The 16,088-nt window shown below is 51.7% G+C and overlaps 5 protein-coding genes across 5 annotated transcripts; 3 read left to right on the forward strand and 2 right to left on the reverse strand.

The window, feature by feature from the left end:
• Positions 1 to 2,449: 2,449 nt before the first annotated feature.
• Positions 2,450 to 4,988, forward strand: B0T23DRAFT_311145 (uncharacterized protein; the record flags this gene model as incomplete). Its single annotated transcript, XM_062834626.1, has 5 exons — positions 2,450 to 2,518; positions 2,647 to 2,726; positions 2,783 to 3,042; positions 3,101 to 3,599; positions 3,791 to 4,988. The coding sequence occupies 5 exons, from the start codon at positions 2,450 to 2,452 to the stop codon at positions 4,986 to 4,988; spliced, it is 2,106 nt and encodes a 701-aa protein (XP_062695520.1).
• A 1,483-nt stretch (positions 4,989 to 6,471) lies between these two features.
• B0T23DRAFT_373886 (pyridoxal phosphate-dependent transferase) lies at positions 6,472 to 8,397 on the forward strand. The gene is made up of 3 exons (XM_062836819.1): positions 6,472 to 7,038; positions 7,092 to 7,350; positions 7,424 to 8,397. The coding sequence occupies exons 1-3, from the start codon at positions 6,717 to 6,719 to the stop codon at positions 8,253 to 8,255; spliced, it is 1,413 nt and encodes a 470-aa protein (XP_062695521.1). The 5' UTR covers positions 6,472 to 6,716; the 3' UTR covers positions 8,256 to 8,397.
• A 1,707-nt stretch (positions 8,398 to 10,104) lies between these two features.
• B0T23DRAFT_79364 (glycoside hydrolase) lies at positions 10,105 to 12,624 on the forward strand. The gene is made up of 3 exons (XM_062841802.1): positions 10,105 to 10,531; positions 10,594 to 11,253; positions 11,323 to 12,624. The coding sequence occupies exons 1-3, from the start codon at positions 10,347 to 10,349 to the stop codon at positions 12,554 to 12,556; spliced, it is 2,079 nt and encodes a 692-aa protein (XP_062695522.1). The 5' UTR covers positions 10,105 to 10,346; the 3' UTR covers positions 12,557 to 12,624.
• Positions 12,625 to 13,182: 558 nt separating this feature from the next.
• B0T23DRAFT_79380 (uncharacterized protein) lies at positions 13,183 to 14,803 on the reverse strand. The gene has a single exon (XM_062841803.1). It carries the CDS (start codon positions 14,398 to 14,400, stop codon positions 13,453 to 13,455), a length of 948 nt encoding a protein of 315 aa, XP_062695523.1. The 5' UTR covers positions 14,401 to 14,803; the 3' UTR covers positions 13,183 to 13,452.
• On the reverse strand, positions 14,428 to 15,787 carry B0T23DRAFT_438028 (Bromodomain-containing protein; the record flags this gene model as incomplete). The annotated part of the gene is made up of 2 exons (XM_062840644.1): positions 14,428 to 15,605; positions 15,733 to 15,787. The coding sequence occupies 2 exons, from the start codon at positions 15,785 to 15,787 to the stop codon at positions 14,428 to 14,430; spliced, it is 1,233 nt and encodes a 410-aa protein (XP_062695524.1).
• Between the last annotated feature and the right edge of the window lie 301 nt (positions 15,788 to 16,088).

Raw genomic sequence — 16,088 nt, forward strand, 5'->3', positions numbered from 1 at the left:
TCCGGTTTTCTGATATTCAGAATCAGAACCAAGAGACCCTCAGCTCCATGATTGCTGTGTACTGCAGTAGATCCGGGGGCTTTGTGATGTTTTGGTGTGATGTTTTGCGGCATGACCCGGCGCTTCATGGTCAACGCTATAACCACGATGACGATCTTAACGAAAATGTCCCTGTTCATGCATTCGTAGTGTACTAACGGATGCAATAGCAGTTGGAATGCGTCCATGATCCTGGAAACCTAAACGGGAAACATAGCTCTGCGGCCCGGAGCGTGAAGAAGACATGCCACCGTTGTTCTGGCTCATCGTACCATAGAACTAGGTTCGCCTGTGCGTGCGATCGGGGGGCTGTGCGGTTTGTCAAGGTCGGGAGATTGGCTCTGATTAAAACGGCTGACTTATCCGTCGATTGGTAGACGAAGATGGGCGTAGAGGATGAGTAAATCGGATATCTCGATTGGGCTGAAAAGTCGACATGGTTAGGAGGTTGAGAGGGCAGTTGTCTAGGTACCTTACTCCGACCATTGGATACACCGTAAAAGAAGAAAGAATCTAATTTAGATGGATCTCGGCAAGCATCATCGATTGCTTTTCTCATCAGGATTTCTCCATCCGCCCATGCTGCTTCAGAATGTCGGTAACATGGTTTATAGTTCCTTACCGGAGTCGCCGAGTCTCTCGGTTTCTCTGATTTTGAACAATGTTGTTTTCGAAAAACACCGGTCTGGATCTCGAGTTGTATCTGACAATAACACTGTATCATTAGCATCTGTATAAAGGCAAGAAGAAAGCTGCCAAGTCGAACACAGATGACTTTGAGGCCTTGATGCAACAACGTTGTTGACGCTGTCTAACTTCGATCAATGTTGAAAGTTCGGTCAAAAAGACCCTCCACACCTGACCCCTTTAGCTTCAGAGGCCGGATGTCGACTTGGAACCAGCCTAATGTGGCAGCCCCTAGGGGCTAATGCAAAGCTAACAACCTGCAATTGCGTAACGTCGAGAAGAGATCGGCGGACTAAACAAATACCGAAGTTTGATAAGATAGGGTTCGAGTCAGTCAGCCTCTAGGTTAGCCTGTGGCCGGTGTGGCGGATATACACTAGAGTAATCGCGTTACCATCCTCCAGAGCAACTTTGGAAGCTTGGGTGCGCAGATGAGGATGGCATTCAGCATGTAACTTGTTTTGCTCAAATGGAATCAGAACACTATAACGGGATGGCTTCGAAAAGAAAAGTCAAATAAAACTTGGAGAAAGGGGATCTCGCCAAGACCGAGTTTAGCCCACCGTACAGTGTTGATGGTATAGTGTCCCGAATGTCACGCCCTGATCAGCTGCAACGGAAGACCGAAGAAGAAGTAGTTACTCCGAAGTTGTCGACGCCGGGCTCTTGGCTTCCCTTAATTTGGGCGGATAGAAGCGTCCGTTCAGGGTTTGTATTGAGGTCACCGAATTGTTGGGCTCCGTTTAGCAGCTATATCTATAATTTCTCAGTTTAGCATGTATGCAGCGTCATGATGTCGCTCTTACCATTACTACCCTCTCGAGACAGCTTGTCAGTGTGCAGACAGGCCGTTGAGTAGGGCAGTGGTTGTTTAAAAGATTTTGTTTGCCAGGAAACCGCGATCTTGGCGGTTGTACGAGCAAAGGCTTCGTCAGCGAACAGACGGCAACAATTGAAGACTGTGAGCGGGCACGCGGGATAGAGGGTTAGTAGTCTTGATGGGTCGACACCACCTGGGGCGCCAGGAAGCGCTAGGCTAGTACATAGTGTCCCGTCGGAAGTTGTCGAGGAAAGTGAGACCTCTTCATCCTGAATATCCTCACTGTACCGCTCGGTTCTATTTCCCTTTCCAGTCTGATATCACTTGGCTGAGGTCGGGATCAGAGACACCCGAACAGGCCTTCCCTGTCGATTGCCATGACCCAAGAACCGGGGTACTGGTTTCGTGAACACTCTTCGGATGCACACCAGGGACATGGGTTGCGATCAGAAGGCGCGGACCGATGTGCCCCCCTTCCCCCCCAAAACTCTCCGACAGCACTTGGCGGGAAATGATTGGGAGACAAGGCGGTGAAGGAGGGGATGGTATTTCGACGTCTGCACTATCGATTTTTGTCGAGAAGCTGATGTACACTAAACTGATGCCTGCTGATATTGTTAGCATCGTTAGGCAATTTCTGAAGCTGGCTTGTAACTTCTGTGGCACAGATACTGGCAAGGCTCTTGTCTTCGAAGCCAGACACCGCGTGCATCACGTCAAGCCCATTCAGCCCAACATTGCTAGAGGTCCCCCCTCTTACCTACACATATCAAACACCCAAGCCGCGCTCACCAAGGCGTGGTATCATCCCATCTTGAGTGTGACAAGATATCTCTGCTTTTGTTGACTCTGACATTAATTTTCCCAGCCGCTCGTGCACAGCAATTCGTCGCAACGGCCATCATGAGCTTGACAACCGAGGGCAACGCGCAGCCGATTTCGTGCTTGGAGTGTCGTCGTCGGAAGCAGAAGGTAAGTTTTAAGGCGCTTTTGATGTTGGACACCTCCAGTCTCTACGAGGTCTCCAAGACTTAACGGTTACGCCTGTCTAACTTTGAAGTTAGTGTAATCGTCAGTTTCCATGCAACCATTGCTCGAAGAGAGGAGTCGCCCATCTGTGCAGATTTGTTCCGAAGAAAGCCAACAAAAGCGATACAGCCTCTGACGAGGGCTCATCGAGGTAAGCCATATCATAAGCTAGACAACTTGGAGGCAATGGAAACATTTTTCTGACAGTGGCGTTCTCTTCAGTGTGTCCAAGAAACGGGCTCTAGAGTCCCCCGAAGAGTCTTATTTCGATGAGAACGGCTGCCAAGATAGTGAAAACGACGAGGCCGACGAGGTCGATGCTCTCAATGCCCTCGGCTATATGCCACACACACACCACGTGTTGCTTGGTAAGACAAACAAGGGTACGGTTGATGCGGACGATGAGCCTGTCCAGTCGAAGGAACTGCAAACTGCCATCATGTCAATGCCTGCCAAGCCATATATGGGTATGCCACTTACCCTTCGATTTTTTCCGTTGCGTGCGAGATTGTGCCTGACCTTTAGCAGATTGTTTGGTGGACAACTGGCTCAACGGTGCAAACCATCACTACTACGTTTTGTATCGACCTCAGTTTAGGACCCAGTATGATGGATGGTGGGCGACACCCGCGAACAAGCGTACAACAGAGTTGACCAGTTTAATCCTGCGGGTTTGTGCCTGCTCGGCCTTGTACATCTTGGACGCTGGCGTCATGGACAGACTAGAGCGTGAGCTTGGGACTGATGCATTGACACTTGCTACCACCTTGCACACAACAGCGGAGAAGCTCAGTAAAACGGTACCCTCTGGGAAAGGGGGGCTAGCCCATGTCCAGCAGCTCTTCTTGACCGCTTTCTGGTACAAGTCGGCCGAGAAATGGACCGAAGCGTGGCATGCCCTAGGAACTGCCATTCATGCAGCATATGAGATAGGACTTCACCAGGATTCTTTATCTGATGGCATGTCGGAGTTTGACCGCGAGATGAGAAGACGTGTTTGGGGTATCCTGTATATATGGGACTTGTAAGTCAAATAACCCGCCCCAGCCAACCGTGACCGTGCTAACACATCGGCAGCACCTTGAGTTCGATGCTTTCTCGGCCATTGCTCGTGAACCACGCCGACTGCACATTCGTAGAGCCAACGTTAGCTCTCGACAAAGACCCCGAAAACCCAGATAAACCGTCTCCTTTTCTGCACATAAATCTCCACAGCTCCCTGTGCTTGAAGATGGCAGCAGAACTCAAGACCGTGCTGTCCGGCAACTCCATCCCGACCGAAATGAGTAAGGCCTTGATGAGTGAGGCTTTGAAAGACATTGTACAGAAGTGGATGGACGAACTGCCCGCTGCATATGTTCTCCAAAACCCAGACACTCAATGGGACGCGGAGAATGACTGGATCGTATTCCAACGTCGCTATCTTCACCTCGTCGGCCACATGTGCTTGTTCGATCCTCTCAAACAATTCGTAACTCGAGATTCTGCAGAGCCATTGTCTGAGTTGGAGCTGGAACTTCGTGAGTCGGGTGTGTTAGCCGCATTGGGCCTCATGGAAGTATCTCGGACGTTCTTCGAACATCTCGCCTCTGCCGGCGCAAAATTCCACTATGCCGTCTTTTGCATCTTTGACACCACCACTGTCTTGTGTTCTGGACTGGTCCGTGACGAAGCCCGGAATTTGCCACATCGAGAGACTGTCCTTGAATCCATCAAGCGCGGGTTGAGTATGCTGCACGAGTGTACCGGCGACTCAAAGACGACATTGAGCCTGTGCCGGATTCTGGAAAAAATGGTTGCAAATTTGCCACTTAGCTATCGGGAGAAAGAACTAATGGGTTCCACCAAGCGAGTGAAGTCCAAGATCACGAGCGCGTCTCCGAGTGTTTCTTCGGCTGCTGGTGGGCTCGAAGTCGCGGACGCTGCTCGGCAGGGCAGGAGTATCGATTCGGCCATCCACTTGGTTGAGGAACCTTGTCAAAGCGACAATATCGGCAGCAATGTTTCCGGCGAAGTCTCAGCCGTCATCGACAACAACTCGGCTGCACCCGAGGCAGCAGTAAGAGATGATGCTGGGCCAAATCATGCAGAGCCCCTCCAGGTATGCGACCTGCCGCCGCCGCCGCCAGTAGAAGCAGCAACAGCACCATGGCAAACGACCGTGGATCACTTTGGCAAGTTCCAGCCAGCTATGTATGAGACGGCTCAACGCAACGATCCAGGCCAATACGGGCAACTTGACTGGCAGCTCCAACAATATCACTTGAACAACAATTTGGACCTGTTCAATGGGGTGCAACTGCTCCCACTCGACGGAGGAGTTCCAACCTTGCTAGAGCATTGGGACTGGGAGGGCCTCCACGTTGGAAATCCTAGGCTGTGGGACAGTCCTTCTCCGTTGGCTTCGCCTTGAGCTCTGGTGACAGATATACATGGCGATGCATGGGCGCTGGTTGTCCTGTGCCTGGGGTGTTAGGTCTTAGTCCAGCCAATGGACGTGGAGATAAAGCTGAGGGAATGGATTGTTGTTTACAGAATGTGGGCGAGTTCTGTTCTGGCTCAGAGGAGGAGGAACCTTGCATTGCAGAGCCGTTAAAGGAGCATCGATCGGGGTATTGTTTCGAACAGAAGCCGCATTAGTACAGGCAAGGAGAATGAATGGTTGGATCAGATTCGTGCTTGGCGATTGTGCCTGTTGATTTGTGGGATTTTAAGTTGGAGGAGTACGGTTGCAAATAGAACAATCAAAGATTTTGGTAAAGGTTGATGGCCCCGACAGTTGAAGGACTGAGTGAGCGAGATGGAGACGAGGCCGGGTGTCTAGGACTGAAGATCGGGGAAGCGGAGGGCAACGCTAGACTTCTGCTTTGGGCGCCAGTTTCTGCGGTCAGACGGGAAAAACGTTGGAGCTGAGCTTGTGCATTGTTCCTTCTTCTGTAATCGATGGTAAAAGTCTTGGTTCTTCGACGGGACCCCACGGATAGGCAGGCACCTCTTATGGTATTTGTTTTGTTCAGGAAGGAACATGTGTGTCCGAAGATTCTGCAAGTGCACCCCTTAAAGTCACCATTCGGAGCACAGCAAATCCATACTGGCTGAGGGGCCCGAAGTCGCTTGGGTCCGAAGATTTTCGGACAACATCCCATTCGTTTTCTCCGACTCAAGAAGTGGGCCGAAGGGATCGTTAAACACCGACTTTTGGAACGACCTGAACAGCGATAAGCGGCCGCCCATAGAATATTGGAACATGGAAGAGTTGGGGGCCGTCGGTATCCAGGTCCGCGACAATCAATTACCTCCTTCTTTTGGATGTGGGATCATCCAGGTCCTGACATGGAATGTCCGTGCACCTCTAAAGTCGCAGGTCCCTCCGGCACTCTGGTCAACAGCAAACGCCTGGCTGGGATGCTCTTGCCTTTTCGCATCTAAGCTGGCCACAAAAGCCTTTCTTTTCGGGTGTTATGCTGTGTTCAGACCCGTCGGTGTTTGCCATAGTCGTTGTATACTTTCACCGTGATGAGCATGGGAAACGCGAAAGATGACTTGAGAACACTGAGTTCGGGAGGTACTTTTGTGCACGAGGCGCTCTGACCAATTCTTCGCCCAAATAGGTAATTGTGAGGACCTGGATCCCGACCTCCGAAGCGGGAGTTTTGTGAAAATTCAACGGGCTTTGCATACGTATGATTTACTGTGTCGTCGAGCGGCATCACTCGTGGCAGTGTCCCATTGGAAGCGGCAGTACAGCGAGGGCTTTTCAAGGTATGATATGACATTCTAGTGGTGTCCTGTTGGTGGTGAGGGTTGCGTCCTTCTGCAATGGCCTCACGGGCCGATTGCATGTCCGGGCGAGACAAACAAAAAAAAAAAAAAGACGGAAAAATTCCCAAGAACATGTTAAATCAAAGAAACTCTCCAAATAGCCTCCAACGCTTTTATCAAAGCTTATTCATGCAAACGCAACAAAGAATGGCCCAATGCCCAGGATGTTCCATTCCCCGAGCAGCTTCCGCCGGGTCTGCCGGGCCGTGACGGGAATTTCTATCGAGAGCCTAAAATCGATCCGAAGGTGGGGCACCGTTACAGTGGATAGCATTTGTCCTTCAGGGCTCCGATCAGGGCATGCCGGAGACGGCGACATATGCCCGCAGAGTCACACGGTAAGAGGTCTAGAGCTCGCCGGGCTGACCACCTCTGTCCGATGTCCAACGGTGAATCTGACGTGATTTCTTCGCCACTTCAATCGACCATGCCGGCCCAGGCCTCAAGAGCAGTTGCCCGACAACTTTGCATCGCTGGTCGACATCAACAACCTTTACGCTTGTCGTTCAGAACCCCGGTGGTTCTTTCGTCCGTTCGACAGTCCTGTGGTTTCTCGTCAACAACACCCTTCAAGATGGGCCAGTCAGATGTGCAAAATGCCTGGATTGGCAGCGCCGGCCCGGGAGCCTTTGATCTCCGCAGTAGGGAATCCTAAAAGAACTGCAAGTCCGAGCTTTCGACTAAGGGTTTTCAGGTGATACCATGACAACTCCCACGGCGTCCATGCTTGCCGCTATCCAGTCCTGCTCTCTGCTCGACGATGTCACACAAGAAGATCCCACCACCAGCGACCTTGAGGCCCACTGCGCTGCTTTGTGCGGCAAGGAGGCCGGCCTCCTCGTTTTGTCAGGCACTATGGGCAATCAGCTAGCTATGAGGTCCTTGCTCACCCAACCGCCTCACGGTGTGCTCTGCGATGCCCGCTGCCACATTGTAAAATATGAGGCTGGAGGGTGAGGCTATTTATGTCTTTCCGTCTTCATCTCTACTCTTAGTACTTAGACCAGCCCTAACACGATCTCATAGTGTCTCATCTCTAACGGGCGCCATGCTCAAGCCTGTCATGCCTAGTAACGGCGTCTACCTTACCCTCGAAGACGTCAAGGCCAACATTCATCTCGATGACGACGTGCACACTTGCCCGACTCGTGTGATTGAGCTCGAGAACACACTCAACGGCATGATCATGCCGCTCTCCGAGGTACGCCGCATCTCCGCCTTTGCTCGCGAGCATGGGATCAAGATGCACTGCGACGGCGCGCGCTTGTGGGAGGCGGTGGCCTCTGGTGCTGGAAGCCTTGCCGAATTTGCCAAGTGCTTTGACACAATCAGCCTATGCTTCTCTAAGGGCCTTGGAGCACCCATTGGCAGCATGCTGGTAGGCCCCAAGGACGTGATCAAGCATGCCCGGTGGGTAAGAAAGTCGATTGGCGGTGGACTAAGACAGTCGGGCGTGGTGGCGGCTGCTGCGAGGGTTGCCGTTGACGAAACGTTTGGCAAGGGGCCCAGTGGCGAAGGCGGCAAGTTGAAGGGAGCGCATATTTTGGCCAAGGAGATCGAGAGGATATGGACGGGCTTGGGCGGCAAGGTTCTTCATCCTGTCGACACCAACATGGTGTGGCTCGATTTGAACGATGCGAAGTGCTCGGTGGAGAGGATCAATGAGCTCGGCAAAGAATCGGGACTCAAGTTATGGGCACCTCGCTTGGTCATCAGCTACCAGGTTTTTGAAAACCGTGATCGTGTAATACCCAAGCTGGAGAGCATCTTCGAGACGATCATGCAGGAGAAGACAACAAAGACGGGAGAAGGTTTTCAGAAGGCTGATGGAGAGATATCGCAATATCGGAGCAAATAGAGTACTACGTAATAGCCTCTTGCGATGTCTTTTGGATTTACCTAATCCAAGAGTCTAAGTCTTACCGTGAACCCCCGGCCCGTTCTCTACATCCATAAAAGGGCCGAAAAAAAAAAAACGCTCTTGACTAAGAGGTGTGGGCTTGAAGGCTTGACTGCCGATGAGCGAATGAGAAGACTCGGGCGCAAGGCACCGCCGGCACCTTCAAAGATCATGATGGTGCGGTGTTTTGTTCAACAGGAACCTGTTGGTACCAAGCACACAGTCGCAAAGGTTGCTTCTTATGTGGATGGCATCTCTTGTGTATCCCGACTTCCACATGTCACTGTTGTGACTTGAATTAGCGGATATCTCATCTTGTCGTGTACAAACAAGCGCATAGTCCTTTTCATTGCGCCGACGATATGTGTCGTGAATACTGGATGGTTCAAAAAGATGGTTGAAAGTCCCGGGAGTTGAACACACCGGTTGGTTACTACATATTGAATTTGCCGGTGATCGAAAGGGGCGGGTGTTCCTGTCCTGGTGTGATGTTGCGACTGGCAAACCTCAACACCGACCGAAACGCTGTTCTCTATCTCCGCACTGGGACTTCCCCGTCTTTCCACCGACAGGAGAGCCCAGGACAGCGGGCCTCGACCCCACATTTGCTTCCCGCAATGGAGATGACCCCACCCATACCCTCCGAGTACCCACTAAGCTAGCCTGACGTCACTGAGAAAGAGCGAATGACAGCGCCGAGAGGTTGCGGTCAATGAAATGCCGGAGGTAAGGTCAGCCAAGGTTGTTGGAGTCGATACATACTCGGACTCCCCGGATGCGGGGAGAATGTGGACTCTCCAATCTGAAGCTCTTCAACTTCGGTGTTGTTGTTGTACAATTCAATCGGCAGTTGGTGTTGTTCACTTTATTGCTCGTTGCATTTCTGCCCACGCAATTCATGCGCCGAGCCAATTCCGAAAACGCGACAAGAATGCCGAGTTATCACGTTCTCCGCGTATTCGGATGACACCAATCCACACACTCAGGTCTGGATGGCCGAATGTTGTGTCCTCAAGTGTCCAGTGACAAGCTCTGCAAGAGAGACGAGATGGAAATATTGTTGTTTACTTGACCTAATGTTGCACGGACATTATTGATTGGCTTGTCATCCACAGCGGGAAGCTTTCCATGTTGCATGACATGAGATGCTCAGAACTAAATGTGCTTGCTTTCACAACCGTACAGGGAATTAGGAATTGGGGGACTGAAACACGAGAACAATACCCCTTATACTGCACGTCATGGTTTACTCGGGTTGCTGGATCCAGCAGATGAGACACGAAAACTCGGTGTCGATTAAAAAAAAAAACACACACATTCCTCACGTTCCCCAGAAATGCCTCACACGCTGACCAGTCCCACTCGGGATGGGCCCTGGACACAAAGGAAACAATAGAACCTGGAGAAATGCGGAGAGGATCAGCGTCACTTTTTTTTTTCTCTTGGCAAGCTGGGGTGCAGGGAAGCAGGGGAACAAGCGTGACCTCGCCATGCTCGCCTACCTGACCTCGACGCACGTCGATTCTGTTTCCTGAATCAGGGCTGCATGCAGGTTTCCGTTGCATGTATAAGTTGGGCAGATTTACGCAAAAGGAAAGTAGCCTGCTTGCCGCTGATGATGGGATGGATGGATCGAAGGGAGCCTTCAGGTCTCCAAGCTGAGCGCCCTGCTCATCGTCGGGTGCAAAAACTACCGGATTTGATGATGTTACACATAGTAATGAAAGTTTGTAGTGTACTGGGGCTAAGTGGAAAGTTTACCGGGTTGGCAGGCACTCCCCACATCATCACCACGCTTGTCATCGGTACTTCTTTCCTGTCCTGATCTTCACCACTTGTGGAGTTACAGAAATTGGTGGCGTTCGTTGGACCTGACTGGTTGGGAATCTGGACCAGCTTCTTGTTGTCTTGTGTGTCGGTATAATAAACCTGCTATTCCTCTCCCTTCTCCTCCCCCCCCCCAAAAAACACTCTTTCCCTTATGGCTAGTTTTGGACTATGAGGTAGTGAGGCCATCGACATTTTCCCGACTTCACACCAACAACAAGCATGGTATCACGATTCCTTGGGGCAACTGTGCCCCTGGCTGCTGCTATTTTGCCTGGAGCCCGCGCGCTGTATGTCAATGGCTCAGTAACGGCTCCATGCGACTCGCCAATCTATTGCTATGGCGAACTTCTACACCAGGTCGAGCTAGCTCGTCCATTCTCCGATTCAAAGACCTTCGTCGATATGTAAGTCTTTGGCCCAACATCTTCTGGTGTATAAGCATGTCATTGACCCAACTTCCTTGTAGGCCCACCATCAAACCCGTGGATGAGGTGCTTGAAGCTTTCAGCAAGCTAACCCTCCCATTGAGCAACAACTCGGAGCTCCACGAATTCCTCAGCACCTATTTCGGACCCGCTGGTGGCGAGCTTGAAGCAGTACCAACCGACCAGCTCCATGTATCGCCGACATTTCTTGACAATGTCAGTGACGATGTGATCAGGCAATTTGTCGATTCGGTTATCAACATCTGGCCAGACCTTACCAGGAAATACGTTGGCGCGGGCGAATTATGCACGGGATGCGCTGACAGCTTCATCCCCGTCAACCGTACCTTCGTCGTGGCTGGTGGCCGCTTCCGTGAACCCTACTACTGGGACTCGTTCTGGATTCTTGAAGGTCTTCTTCGCACGGGGGGTGCCTTCACCGAGATCTCGAAGAACATTATTGAGAACTTCCTTGACTTGGTGGAGCAGATCGGATTTGTTCCCAACGGAGCAAGACTTTACTACCTTGACCGCTCGCAGCCTCCACTCCTGACGCAGATGGTCAGGATCTATGTTGAACACACCAATGATACAAGCATCCTCGAGAGAGCGGTGCCAGTTCTGAAGAAGGAATGGGAGTGGTGGATGACCAACCGCACGGTCGAAGTCACTGCGGATGGAAAGACATACTCTCTCCAGAGGTTAGTTGAACGAGCGGAAGAACGATCTGGCATGACCTGAGCTTGTCTAGCTAACATCCTTTCTCGCAGATACCACGTCGACAACAACCAACCCCGTCCCGAGTCTTACCGTGAAGATTACATTACCGCCAACAACAACTCTTATTATGCTACCTCTGGTATCATTTACCCAGAGACAACTCCTCTCAATGATACCCAGAAAGCGCTGCTCTACGCAAACCTCGCCAGTGGCGCCGAGTCAGGATGGGACTACAGTTCTAGATGGCTGAAGAACCCTGGCGACGCTGCCCGCGACGTGTACTTCCCTCTCCGCTCGCTCAACGTCCTCGAAATTGTCCCTGTTGACCTCAACTCGATTCTTTACCAGAATGAGGTCACCATCGGCAAGTTTCTCGCTCAGCAGGGTAGCAAGGACGAAGCTGAGGAGTGGGCCAAGAAAGCCGAACAGCGCAGCGAAGCCATGTACAAGCTCATGTGGAACTCGACGCTGTGGAGCTACTTTGATTATAACTTAACATCGTCCTCCCAAAATATCTATGTGCCCGCCGACCCTCAAGTCTTCCCCTTCGAACAGCCCAGCGGCACCCCCGAGGGCTACCAGGTTCTCTTCTCTGTCAACCAGATGTTCCCCTTCTGGACTGGTGCTGCCCCAGACCAGCTCAAAGGCAACCCATTGGCTGTCAAGCTTGCCTTTGAACGGATCAAGAACTTGCTCGACAACAAGGCCGGTGGCATTCCTGCTACCAACTTGGTCACTGGCCAACAGTGGGACGAGCCTAACGTATGGCCACCCCTCATGCATGTCCTCATGGACGGCCTCCTCAACACCCCGGCCACCTTCGGCGAGGATGACCCGGCCTATCAGGAGACACAGACTCTGGCCCTCCGTCTTGCTCAGCGTTACGTCGACTCGACCTTCTGTACCTGGTACGCCACCGGCGGGTCTACATCGGAGACGCCGAAGCTGCAAGGTCTCGGTTCCAACCTCAAGGGCATCATGTTCGAGAAGTACTCTGACAACTCGACCAACGTCGCTGGTAGCGGAGGCGAGTACGAGGTCGTGGAAGGCTTCGGCTGGACCAATGGCGTGCTGATTTGGGCCGCGGACAAGTTTGGTGATAAGCTCAAGAGGCCAGATTGTGGTGATATTACCCCTGCGCAAGTGGGCAAGAGGGCCGACATCACTATGGAGAAGAGGGCGGTTGAGCTGGATGTCTTTGATGCCAAGTTCACAAAGAAGTTCGCCAGGAAGGGGAAGCTTGAGAAGCTGAAGGCCAAGTTCAAGAGGCGCGCCGCTATCTAGTTGGTGGTCTTTAAGTTGAAGAGCAGCATGCTTTATGCTTAGCTTTAAGGGACGTTTTTCTTTTTTTTCCTTCACTTAATGAAAAATGGAGTCTTGCTTCTGTTTGGGGAGTGGATTAATACAACATCGATCTACGTTATTGTGTTTGCTGGCACTTGTAGCAAGAGATACCATGTACTGATAACGTCAAGTCTATTATGGTCCACACACGTACTGATGAGAGTCTCTTACCTTGTTGTATCAATATCCATCCTGTTGCCGAGCGAGATGAGTTGTGAGAACGTCGCACGTGCTTACTGTCATCCAGCAAACCAACCTGTGGCCATACGTCACTAGATTGAACACATGGATGCATAGCTCAAGAAAAACATCTACACGAAAGATAATACCATTACTCAAGTCATCCTCTGAAAAACACGATAGCTAAACACCGAAAAAAGGTATAGAACGAAAAGAAAGAGGACATCGCCAACTGCATGCCTACGCCATATTCGCACTTAGACTATGCCACTCTCTTGCAGTAAGTAAATGCTCGCTCGTCCTCGTGAGCCTCCATTTCCGCCGTGTATGGGCCCTCCCGTTGTTTCTAGCGCTTCCCGATAGGGTTGTTCTCCCTCTACTCCTGTCATTTTCAAATTCCTTCGTTCCGAATTCTAAAAGACACCTTTTTGGTCGGGCTATCCGCTTCTATATCGTGCTTCCGCGAAAGGTCCGTGACAGACTCCTCATATGGGTTCCTTATCATCCGCCATGCAGAACCTTGGCTCGGTCCAGGACTGTCCGAGAAGGCACTGTCAAACTGTGACGATGCCGCACGTTTGCGTCGTTTCGGATGCGGCGGCACTGGCGAGTCGTCCTGCTTTGGTGATTTGACCTCCTCATATCTCGTCATTTCCCTACGTGTCCGGAGGAATTTCGTTTAGCCGTTCCGTGCTCCATTTTTTTTGTTTACACCGGTTGTTGTATTCACGATACCGTGCTGACAGTGGCGCACGGAACCTGGTAGCTAGATTTGGATCCAATAGCGACTTCCATACGTCCACGGCACTCCTCCGACTTTGTGAGTCGGTGTCGATGGATGTAGGTATTTTTCGCCATATTCCGCGAAACTCCGAGAGGACATCTTCTCCATACTGGCTTAGTGCAGCTTGCTGTTCCCATTTTCCAAAACCGTTCGGGTAGATGAGGGGCTCTGGTGCCTGTACGAAACCTTGAGTATGGTCTTGGTTCATGTTCGAGACATTACTCTCAGTGGCAGTGCCATTTCCTTCTGTCTTCTTTCGACCACCCATTTCCTGATATGGTAGCTTCGCTGTTGTTTCTAGATCCTGGAATGGCTGTACTGCATAGTCGGGACGTGACTTTTCAGGGTCAGCCCTCGAGGCTCGCAGATCAAGGCCAGTTTTCATATAAAACGTTTCTTGGTCTGCACCAGCGGACAGTGCCCGGCTGCCATGACGACTTTCAGGTTCAGTACTAGTCCTGATTGTCTCTTGTATCACCAGATCCTCCGTCTTAGCGGTGGCTCGGGTGTTCCTGGGTTCAAAGCATGGAGTGGCCGTCTTTTTCTCTCCAGAGGATTGATCGAATGCTTTTGGTTTTTTCTGAGCTTGGGGATGTGTCCGTGTGCTACGGCCGCTGTTGGTGTTCCCCCCTCTCTGGTGGATCCTTGGCCTACCACGCCCACGTTTGGGGAGTTGATCGACGCGGCCAGCCTTAGTAGCAGGACCAGTTTCACTCCAATCTGGATCAGCATCAACATTGTCATTATCGACGTAGGCAACAGCGTTCTCATATGTGCCATGTGTGACAGCGTTGTCATTGTCCACATCTTGCTCCTCCATCTGACGGTCCTCACGACTTTCACCCTTCTAAGGCTCGAGGTGTGACCACTCGGGAATCGCCTTAATTTGCTGCCACATGTACTTCTCGAGCTTGTTGGCGCACTTTGCATATGGGGTATTCTCGTTATTGTACTTTCGGCAGTTGTCGAATATGAGCTTGGCGTCCTTGATGAAATCCTCGGGCGTATTGTATTGATCTTTCTCAAGCTTGTCCTCCATGGTACTCAAGTCCATAGGCTCTTTGATGACATCGTAGTAGTCATGTACCTCGTCCTTGTTAACGGGTACCAAGAAGGGCCAACTACTGGCATGATTCTGTAAATCGTTGAGGAGGTGCAGCAGCTGGTTGTAATTTGGCCCGTGGCGTGGCTGACGGGCGAGCTCGTCCATATCTGGGCTCCATCCTGAAGCGCGGATGGCTTCGACTGAAAGAGGGTCGATGGGTGTTACGCCGTTCTTCCACTGCTTGGGGGGCTGGTGGACAATGTGAGATTTGCTGTAGGCACGGATCTTGGCCTGAACACACTCCTTCTGCTTGAGAAGCATGCGGCCCATCTCGAGGTAGCGTACTCGTGGAAGCATGCTGCACTGCATGATAGTGCCACCTTCATAATCCTTGATGTAGCCCATCCATACTGACTTGTCGAGTGTGATTTCTTTTGTGAAGCCTTGTTTCTTGAAGTAGCCAATGGCATAGTTGTCGGCATATGTGAGGAAGTGCATGACGTCCGAGGTAGCCTTGACATAGTCCTTCAAATGCGACATGAGATGAGCACCGTAGCCCTTGACCTGCTGGTCGGAAGAAATGGCGCAAAAGACGATTTCGGCGAACTGGCGGCCCTTGAATGGTCGGTATGTGATGCCACCCACTACCTCGAGCGGCTTTTTGACGATGGCGATCGACAAATGGGTCCGGTCGTAGACAAGGCGGGCGATGTAGTCTTTGGGCATCTTGGGTAATTGTTTCTGGAAGATGCACTTGAGACCGGTGAGAATGATCAGGCTTTCGCGTTCGCCATCATTGTTAACCACACGGAATTCGATTTCGCCGTCGCGTTCTTCGATAACGGCGGCCTTTTCTGGGAAGGGAATGGCGGGGATTTTTGGCTTCTTGGTGTCCTCATTCTCCTCGTTCGAGTCGCTATGCTTGATTCGCTTCGCCGACGAGGGAGAGGTAGGCTCCTCGGTAGCCTTGCGCTTGGTATCTGTAGACAATTCAAACAAAGTGTCAGTGGTTCCGTGGGTGGCCGGGGGGGGGGGGGGGGGGGGGGGGGAAGGGGGGGCTTGACCGATCGAGGGGCATTGTGGCGAGAGGGGTGATGGGAGACTGACTTTCTTCCTTCATTTTGATGTTGTACGGCAGGGCCGTGACGGAATTAGCGGGCATATCCGCCTCAGCTGAGCACCGGTCGATGTTTGAATGTGCTCGCAATTGATGAATTGATGATGGATGATGGTTGCTTTGATGCGAAGTGTGACCGCGTCGGGGGACGTGTGGTGGAGCGGTGGATGCGGAGCGGCCGCAGGAAGAAGTGGACCATTCCGTCGGGCAAGGTGGAAACAGCAGGGCTGACTAACAGGGGTTGAGATTCGCGGGCGGGACCAAGCTCGATCCACGCTAAGCCATTTTCGGCTCCGAACACGTTCACCTCACTGCAGCGCTGTCCACTGTCAGGTCCCCGTCTGTG

Source organism: Neurospora hispaniola (assembly GCF_033458365.1).
Source record: "Neurospora hispaniola strain FGSC 10403 chromosome Unknown B0T23scaffold_2, whole genome shotgun sequence".
Lineage (NCBI taxonomy): Eukaryota > Fungi > Ascomycota > Sordariomycetes > Sordariales > Sordariaceae > Neurospora > Neurospora hispaniola.

Excerpts from the sequence above, each read along its gene's own strand:
- B0T23DRAFT_373886 (XM_062836819.1), top strand. The coding sequence starts at position 6,717 with ATGCCCGCAGAGTCACACGGTAAGAGGTCTAGAGCTCGCCGGGCTGAC. Across the intron at positions 7,039-7,091 it reads GGGAGCCTTTGATCTCCGCA|GTGATACCATGACAACTCCC; the intron begins GTAGGGAATCCT and ends AAGGGTTTTCAG. Across the intron at positions 7,351-7,423 it reads GTAAAATATGAGGCTGGAGG|TGTCTCATCTCTAACGGGCG; the intron begins GTGAGGCTATTT and ends ACGATCTCATAG.
- B0T23DRAFT_79364 (XM_062841802.1), top strand. The coding sequence starts at position 10,347 with ATGGTATCACGATTCCTTGGGGCAACTGTGCCCCTGGCTGCTGCTATT. Across the intron at positions 10,532-10,593 it reads TCAAAGACCTTCGTCGATAT|GCCCACCATCAAACCCGTGG; the intron begins GTAAGTCTTTGG and ends ACTTCCTTGTAG. Across the intron at positions 11,254-11,322 it reads AAGACATACTCTCTCCAGAG|ATACCACGTCGACAACAACC; the intron begins GTTAGTTGAACG and ends CCTTTCTCGCAG.
- B0T23DRAFT_79380 (XM_062841803.1), bottom strand. The coding sequence starts at position 14,400 with ATGGAGGAGCAAGATGTGGACAATGACAACGCTGTCACACATGGCACA.